Consider the following 9691-nt stretch of genomic DNA (forward strand, 5'->3'; position numbering starts at 1 on the left):
ATTTTCTAAACTCCTGTCATTGAATCACCTGTGTTACTGGTGATAGTTACACCTTCAGGTCTACAAAAGCAACATATGACATTAAGATAACGTGGAGTCTGTTCTTCTGTCCAGTGCAGCTGGATCCAGATTACAGACTTCTTGAAATGGGTGACAGTACTGAAACCAAAGAATAAAGCATGGGTCTGAGTCACGGATCTGAACAACCATGACTATTGTGTGGACATGTAGCTGGACATCCAAGTAGAAGTACTGGAAATGCTTCTTCCACTCTTCTTGTTGGAAGCTAACTCAATGTGGGGTCCCCAAGCTGGAAGCAGGACACTGGTCACAGGGACTTTTTTAACCTACTTGTAGAAATCAGGAAGTCTTTTGTCCACTACTTATACTTTAAAAACAGTATTGATACAGAAAATGGGTGACAAAAATGCACACTTAAACTTCAGACCATCTGTACTCGGGAACTGCAAAACCCAGAACTTGGAAACGTAAATGATGGAAATCCAATTTAAGCGACTCTTGTATTTTAGGTGAGAGGTGCAGAAAAGCAGACATTTGGGCAGGTCAGAGAAGGGTTACCTATTGCCGGGGCTGCAGAAAAACACTGTTAGTTCTAGGATGGGAATGGCCTGATTAAATATACGGAAGCTGCAACAAGACTGACGGGAAAGAGATCTCCCATAGCCTTGCAGGTAACCCCAAGCAACCCAAGGCAAAGATGAGTTACATAAGATGATATTGTGCACTGTGTTGTCCTTTTACTTCCACCTTTTGTGAGCTCTCCTTCCATACAGTGAAGCAGTTGGAGGAACAGAGCTGGAATCTGCTACTGCCCTCAGCAGTGCTAGCCCTGTTCCTGCTGGGCAGGTTACCAGGAGCCCATTATTCTGAGGTATCTCATAATTAAGCCACAGTTCTATTTCAAATGCCTGATGAAGATTTCTTCCATATTAGGATTCCCCCCAGAATAGCTGCTACCAATAGGGCTTCCTCTTCATGCAAAAGTTTTGGGACTACTAAACGTTTTGGAGGCTAAACTTCAAATCACGAACTCTTTTCTAAGTTTCTTGAAATAATCCCTTATGTAAGTAATTTCAAATCAGCAACTGAACACTAGCGGTAGACCAAAGAGACAACTAACAGATAACGATAACAGATATAACAACCCAGCAACCCATGTTGTACCTGCAATGTTTGACACCCGGAAAGCTTCCTGGTTCTTTGGTGGTTTTGATCGATTCTGGCTTCTTTGCTTTCCTCCCGTGGAGCGAATACTGCGGAGATGGACCTCGGTGGCTTTGAAGAAGGCTACCGTGAATGGCTGCTTGTTCTGCGGGCCATGCCTTCCAATAAGACCTGCCAGTTTGGGATTGATGCTTTGCCCTTAATAACAGAATGGAGTGATAAGAGACCCTGCAGTAACTAACTTTTCCTCTGAGCAGACATAGTAAAGGTAGCAAGGAGGAGAACTGCTGTCTGGTTGGTAAAGGTGATTCCTAAACGTGTCAATCCACAAAGGGCCTGGACTTGATCGGCAAAGCTGCTTCTGACAAGAGCAGCTGAGCACAGCTAACTTCATTTTATACCTGCATGTAAAAGTTACATAAAATAGTCCTCCATATAATTATTTTACCCTAAATCCGCTTAGCATTAACTTTTTCTGCATTCTTTAGAGGGGTTTCTTTAAGTTCACCAACCTATAATTTGAAGTGATCCTATAAAAGGAGCCATAAACTCAGCTCATGGGAACACTAAATTCCCACTGGAAGCTTATTAACTTAAAATAAAAATGCCTCATATGAAATGTTGACAGAGTTCCAGATACACTGTAGCTGAGAGAAACAAATACTTCAGATGTTTAGAGACATTTTGCTTATTGCTGTATCTTAGCACCACTGTACCTGATAATTGTGTTGCAAAGCTGTTGATTAACTATTCACACTTCCATCATCCTGGACTTTTAAAGTAATCTGATTTTTGGTAGAAGATGATTAGGTGGTTTATCTGCAGAATTAAATCAATTATTTACAAAAACTGCAAGGAGGGGGGATGGCAGTGGGAAAGGTAATATTTCTCTCTGTTGCCTGCAAAGGATGCCTGGGTGCTGTCGTGAAATGCAGGGGTGATATCCAGGATTACCCTGTTCCAAGCTACTGAGTACTGCTGCTAAGTCAAAGTTATGTTAATGGCTTTTGTGATTGTTTTGCTGAGGACAGAGCTGGGCCTTGTCAGCCATAAATCAAATATGCCGAAAGAGAGCTGGCTCTTTCCTAGAGAAGCCCTGAAAGGCAGCCTGGCCAGGGAAAGTAGGTGAGGGGCTTTACAGACTCCTGATAAAGTCCTTATTTTACTAATTTCTCACTACTACGTGAAAAGAAGCTGGCAACCTGCAATATTTCTAGGTAATATTCTGTAACTGCTGGTTTTTTACAGAGTAAGGTAAATGCCAAGGCTTATTTATAAATTAGTGCCTTCATGGGATTGTTTCCATCTTTGCTCTTGTATGTGGTCAAAAGATTGGTAAGCGAGACAGACCCAGAAAAAGGGGAATGTGGTCAAAGCTCAAGAAATGGACTGGCCTTGGCTGCAGTCCTTTCTACAAGTGTGCAGCCCAGCGAGCAAGTCCCAGGCTGCAGTATATGGGATGTATCTCAAGAGGTGTTTTAATGGGAGCTTGGCAGCAGGAAAACTGCCCAGCATGGCCAGGCCCTGCAAACTAGATAAAGCAAAACTAATCTCAGGATGGGGCACCAATTAAGCTTGGGCAAAAATAGCACATGTTAAAACGCATGTATTTATATGTAGACACATATCAACAACTTCACCTTCTGCTTAAGCTGCTTTCTGGAAGCTTGTCCAAACAGTTTTCATTTTAAATCTTGAAGGTGGAGCCCACAAAATACTTAAGCAAGTAGCTGATGCTAAATACATAAGCAGTTCCACTTGTGCTCAGGCTTTGCCAGATCGAAGCCTTATTTCCTGGAAACAAGCTCAGCTGCAGGAGTTATTGCTCACTGAGTGCTGCTCCTCGGGCTTTTCTTGCCCCTTCAAAGAAGCCTTTATGCTTCCCAAAGTTGTTTAAACTAGCAAGTACACCTATGGCTGTGTTTTTTCTAGTGTAAATGATTTTACCTTTACCATGCTTCTAGGGAGTAGGTCAGCAGTATGGAGTGAGGGGACCTGACTTCACACCGGTATGTTTAATGGACTTGCATTAGCGCAGTGATAAGTAGCATTTGACCAATTAATCTCTTGTGCAGCATCAACATGTCATGTTCAAGACCAGTATGGTGGCACTGTAACACTCTGTATGCAAAGTAGCATATTTCTTTTTAATAAAGATGGGAAAGATCCACTGTAGCTTTCCTATAGCAAGGTTAAACACAAGGACGTGTAGTCACCATGAGACAATGATAAACTTCTCCCAAAAGAACTAAAGCTGTGCTCTTAAACCAGAGGGCACAGTTTTATCTGCTTTTATGAAGCTGCTTTTTTAATACTGTCAAACATAAGATCTTAAGTAACAAACTAAGTGAACCTAAGCGAGCCGGGGCTGTTCCTGGGTGCTGGGCTCAGAGCTCACTGAAGGTGACTGACCTTTTGCTTCCTGCTTGCGCTGATCCCCATTTTTTCAGAGTAAACAAATATCCTTTGATTCCACCCTAGTTATGCTTGTTGATAGACTTAGTTAGCAAGATTATAAAGAAATACTATGATCAGTTAATTTCTTTTGTACAATTTCATCTGGAGAGTGCTCACAATGTCAGAATTTTTCTTAAATAGACTGTACTGGCTTTGTGATTACAGATTTCTGTATGTAATGACAGATACAAAGAAAAGTTGGGGTGGTTTTTTTATCTAATTTACTTAAAGCTCTGGGGATTGCCCAAGCGTATACTGTTGCATCAAAATCCTGCTGTGTCTGCAACATATGATTTTCACATGCAGTCCAGGTGTAAAAGCAGATCTCTTGTAAGACACACAGTTGGTCTAAATCCAAAAGGAAACTTGGGGAGCAAGGAAGGACACGTCTTTGCCATTCAAAAATAGAAAGAAAATTTCACGTGTATGGTGGAGAAACGTGAGTGCAAAGTTGTGCTGCCAAGGGACTTGGTTACAGAAGACAAGCACACAACTGGGTCTTGTATCTCTCTATTTACCTTTTAAACACTGCGGCTGGCTTTTCTAACTTTAATGGCAGGCTGATTAAAGTATTTTGTTAACCTGTTTTGAGAAAGCAACAAGTTACTTTTCAAAGGGTTCAAATCGCATACAAGCTCAGCTAGATTTCTCAGGAGTGAAGTAAAAATAATCAGATTCCTAATTTTTATTGAGTCAAATAACAGATGAGACTGAACCTGGGAGTTTCTGTCTTTGGAAGCTTTCTCTGTGATAGATCTGGCTTTTATGGGTCCACTTCTAGTTGCTCCAGGAGAGCAGCCAGAGTTATTGGAAGCGTATGCAAAGTTGCAGCATTTCCTTGGATGCAGGATCCTGAAAACTCTCTATAGAAATCTGTAACAGATTCATAAATCAGCTGCCTTCCTCCTTAATGCTGAAAAATGGGACTGACTTTAGCTGTAAAATCATTAGGTGAGGATGGGGGAGGACAGAGTGCTAAGAAAACTTTATCAGTAGAGAAGTGTGAGTGTGATACTGTAGTGTTTCCATGGTGTTTAGAGATATTAAGCCTACTTACAGCTATCATGTGGGCTCTACACTTGGGTCTTGATGGCTTCGCTATACGTGAACCACAACTGAGCAAATGTGCCATGATCATGGACACAATTTCTGTACTTCTGAGTATTTCATTTAGGAGGCAAAATGGAAACTAAAAATAAGGACAAGTGTTTGAAAATGGGTTAAGCTTGTCTTGGCTGTTAACCTGCCTTACTTTGTAAGAGTTAATCTTTACTTGTAAATCAGGTTGAATTTGAATCTTTATACAAAGATGGCAAAAGGCATCTGTCATTGGGGTGGGGACTAGTAACTTCCATGGTGAAGCTCCTGCTTTGTGTCTCTGTTTGGGTTTCTGCATTCACTAATCACTCAGAAAGGACAGGTTAAAACAAACCCTGTGCACTTCTTGGTGTGCAGTTCTCACATAAGTAAAATCACCCTTTTGTGTAAATTGACTCTGTAGGTTGCCTGTTTCAAAACTGCTCTGCACAGTCCTTACGCAAAATACCACCTGCGTACAGAGTGTCGCGTAAAACCCAACAGCATTGATGTATATCTGGAGAATAAAAATATGTCCTTAGATAGGGACTGTAGTGACAGGACAAGGGGTAATGGGTTTAAACTTAAACAGGGGAAATTTAGATTAGATATAAGGAAGAAGTTCTTTACAGTGAGGGTGGTGAGGCACTGGAATGGGTTGCCCAAGGAAGTTGTGAATGCTCCAACCCTGGCGGTGTTCAAGGCCAGGCTGGACAGAGCCTTGGGCGACATAGTTTAATGTGTGGTGTCCCTGCTCATGGCAGGGGTGTTGGAACTAGATGATCTTAAGGTCCTTTCCAACCCTAACTATTCTATGATTCTATGATAACTACGTCTGGAGTATATGTAATAGTTTTGAACTGGGTTTTGCTTAACCTCTCTTGTGGGGCAGCCAGGCAGTTTCAGGTGGTCTCAGGTCCTGCGAAACCCCAGAAGATCCAGGCTAACCTGGTTTCCTCGTACAAGTCTCCAAGTGAGCATTTTAACTTTAAGACAAACATGACTCTTTAGTTAAGACGTGGTTAGCAGAATTCTCTGCCTGATTCTAAACACATCCTTCCTGGAGATGTTTCAGAGCCAGACCTTCCCACCCATTCCCACACCTGAGTATGGTTTGTACCATAAGCACTCTGCAGACCTTGGAGTCCAGACCAGACATGACTTTACTAGTACTTTCTACTACAAAGGAAATTAAAATGGTTCCTAGCTGTTTTCTGAATTTAAAAGGACTTTTGTGCCAATTAACACCAGTCTTTTACATGTTGGTTGTCTTTCTGCACGTACCAAAACTTATTCCTCTCTCCTCCACTGGACTGCACTATCTGCAAGTTAGTAGCATATGTTTACCTTGACAAGGATGTGTGCACAGCTAATACTGAAATGACTCCAGGAAGGTTACCAGTCTGTTACGGCACTTGAGTACATCCTTCATCTGAAATACGTTCATGCATTGTTTCATTATAATTACTATCTCCACCTTAAGCAAGTTCAGGAAACACATGTTCAATAAATTCTATTCAAAGGAAAGAATACTGTATGTTTAAGGCTTCCCCTGGCTGGGAATTGTGTACCTGAAAGAGAGACTCACTGATTGATGTTGGTGTCTGACACTCACCATCGATGCCTTCCACGGACAGCTGCAGGCCAAGGTTGTGCTGGGGATTCACCACCCAGTGATTACTGGTTGCAGTAATGTCAAACACCAGCCACCCTTCTTCTGCAGCCCAGATTGTCCGAGAATCAAGCAGGAACAAATCTGAATCCCTGAAAAACAACAACGGAATTCCCAGTTACCCTGGCTTTCCTCTGGAAAGTCTATAGGCATCCACATACATGCATTAAGCCTTTTGGCAATAGGCAGATTCCACCAGAGCTGGGCTGGCACGTTTTCCCACCTAATCACCTTCAGATGAAGCACTTTTCTTCCCTTCAAAAAAGGGAGGATGGGTTGAAGCAGAGTTGAGGTGGTTTTGGGTTACTTTGCTGTTACAGTTAACCTTAGAGCCGCTGATGCAACTTCAGAACAAGTGCTTGCCAGGCACAGCTTCGCAGAATTATAGTCTGCATATGCAAACCTGGTAATTGGGCAGTCAATGCTGCTCATGATCCTTTCCACACATCATTTCCTGACTTTTATGCATAATCGTAGCATTGGTGCAAGCCAGCTGGAACACTGGAGTGCATATATTAGCATATGTAATTTTTTTAAATGTGTTCGTCTGAGGCTACAGAGAATTAATTGAGGCAATAACCCTCTGCACAGTCATAGGTCTGCGTTACTTTGGGTGGCAATTTTCTTTCAATTCATTGCTTAATTTTTTTTAAAGGCCACTGCTGAGTTATTCTGGTTAAAGAACTACTACCAGAAAATAAGAAAGATCCAAAGTGAGAAGATTTCATGCATTTGAAAAGGGTGAAATCATTCTGGATTTACAAAATGCTTCCTGGCAAACTTCTGTAAAATGAAACTTTGAGAAAACACAGGTTCTGCAAAGGAAGGAAACTTCCTTTATCAGAAATTAAGACAGACCTAAAACTTGGATAAAAAAATTGGATACTGGTGCAGTTCCTGTATAAAAATAACTTTAAAAGAAGAACAAAGAAACACGGTGGAAGTGTCTAGACAAGTAAGAGCTGCTTTTGTACTGACAGCGCACAAACATGATAACTTGTTTAAGTGTAATTATATCCTTTTGAATAAAGAACTATCCTCAGAAAACCCTTTAATCATGCCCTCAAAGCTTAAAGAAGGCCTTATTAATTTTGTCACTATTGATTTGTCAGTGAAAATAGATATATTTAACTTAGTTTACACGATGCCTCTTGTTTGCACAAAATACCAAGTGATCAAAAATGAATGTGAGAAGTGCTGTCAGCATAGAGGCTTTTGTCTCGTAGGTTTTAGTGATTCTTTGCCCTGCGAGATACCAAGAAATTAGAGGCTTTTGTCCCACACAGATGACTCAAAATAGAAATGGAGTTTTATTGCAATGCTTTTACTACCTAGCTTCCCTCGCAACCTTAGTGGGCCAGAGCATGTAAGAGATGACATCTTTCCTATGTGAGCTAATAGATGTCACTGCCTCTGGCTTTGCAATGACTTACATGAAATTAAACTTCTGAAATCAGAAGCACATGGTGAGCACATCACCCAGGGGGCATAACAGGAGGAATATGCCGTTTTCTCACCAATGCACCATATCTTCGGATGCCACACAGCTGGATATGTAGATAGAGCAAATGCTGCTGAGAGTGCAGTTAGTGCTGCATGTGGCAGCCTGAGGGAAAGCACTGGCTTCCTGTCAGCTGTTTCACAAAGAGGAGGCAAGGTCTGACGCTCGCAAGAGATGTTTTGCAAGTACAGGATTATAACGATTGTGATTCCTCCCTTCACCCAGCATGTCCCTGCCATGGAGGAAGGCACGGGAGGAATGGGAGTTTTGCTTTCTCTTAAGGAAAGTTTGGGTTTGTGGAAGAAGCCCTACATCAGAATTGAACATGCTGCAACTCTTGTTTATGGGCACTATTTCAGCAGATGTTTGGGCAGCTGAAGTGGGTGGCTCAGGAAGAGGCCGTGGTACAGCAATGGAGAGGCTTAACCCAGCTGCTGTCTGGAGCTCAGTCAGCTTTGCTGGGTGCACCTAGGACAGCTGAGGACGGATAACCCCTTCCTCCACAGAGACATCAGCTACAAGAATATGAGATGCTTTAACTCTAACTGGGGGACAAATTTCCTGGGGTTTCATCCCCACCCAGAAGCAATGGCCCTGCTCCCATAGTGCATGACACAGCCGCCTGGATACCTCCCATCCTTCCCTGTTTACAACACGCTGAACAAAACGCATCCCAGAGGAGCCAGGGATGAGGGAGTAGTACGGATTGGCTGAGTCCAAGTTTCCAGAAGTAAAGAGTTTTTTATATTCGCATACTGCATCATTTAAGCATGGCCCCTGACTGGAACTCATGATTCACACAAGGTTTAGTTCATAGGGACTTGGCTCGCTTGGTTTTTCTCGCTTGTAGTTTGCAGGTTGAACATAATAGTAATAATGATAACTTTTTTTTGGTTTTAGCTGCTGCTCAAATGCAGCATTATTACTCAGAAAAACCAGCCTTTAAGCTTCCCATGCCGACATGATGCAATCAGGATAACCAGACAACATGAGGCATCAAGTACCAGGGTGAGTCAGTCTGGGAAATTGTATAATGTATTTGTTTTCCTCTAGTTACAGCAATGTGCAAACAATAGGCCTGGAGGGGAAGCCCAAAGTGAGAGAGATCAAAGGGACCCACTAAAGGGAAATGTCCTTCCCACACACACTTAGAACATTTGGACCCAAAAAGGCCACATGTCAGATGCTCTCTCGAAGTTCAAGCACTCCTGGATTAGCACTTTCCAGTCTGGCCCACCAGCAGCGGCCAGGAATGGGATGCAGAACCTGACCAGAGCTGCAAGCAGAAGCTCCTGAGATTGTGGTGCCTGTTCCAATGAAAAGAAACCTCCTGTTCTTTTAAAAAGAACAACCTCTCCTTAAGTGAAATGCTCTGCTCTCCAAAGACTTATGGCAAACAATGTTAAATCACTAGCTAATAGACAGCAAGCCCTTTAGACATCATTGTTAGACAAGACAAACATGGCAGAGAAATGTTACTCTGCTTAGACTTCAAATGTGCTCAGAGAGTTTCCAACGAATAACTTGTCATATGGGATAGTGCTAGTTAAGTCTAACTAATGTGGCTGGTTTGGGTTTTAGCTTCGAGATAAAGATCTGAGCACAAAGGGAGGAGGTTTCTAGTGCAAATCTCACTCGCTGGTCCCTTACCTAATAACTGTGTGCATATTTAGAACATGCTTTGAGTGACTCAATAGTGGCTCTGCAACCAGGAGGCAGAAAAGCCCTTTCGTTCCTTGGCCCTGCATTAAAGCCCTTCGTTTGAGAACTTCAGAGCACATGAGAAACTATACTGAACC

The 9691-nt window shown here is 42.3% G+C and overlaps 1 protein-coding gene across 1 annotated transcript in view; it reads right to left on the reverse strand.

Annotated features, from left to right (window-relative positions):
• BMP7 (bone morphogenetic protein 7) overlaps positions 1–9691 on the reverse strand; it is a 44410-nt gene that overhangs the window by 2998 nt on the left and 31721 nt on the right. The window contains exons 3-4 of the mRNA XM_010021231.1: positions 6335–6483; positions 1186–1383 (exon numbers count right to left, since the gene is read on the reverse strand). Coding sequence (XP_010019533.1) covers positions 1186–1383; positions 6335–6483 — 347 coding nt within the window. The remainder of the gene's footprint in view (positions 1–1185; positions 1384–6334; positions 6484–9691) is intronic.

The sequence above is a fragment of the Nestor notabilis genome, unplaced genomic scaffold, assembly GCF_000696875.1.
Source record: "Nestor notabilis isolate BGI_N333 unplaced genomic scaffold, ASM69687v1 scaffold1369, whole genome shotgun sequence".
Classification (NCBI taxonomy): Eukaryota; Metazoa; Chordata; class Aves; order Psittaciformes; family Psittacidae; genus Nestor; species Nestor notabilis.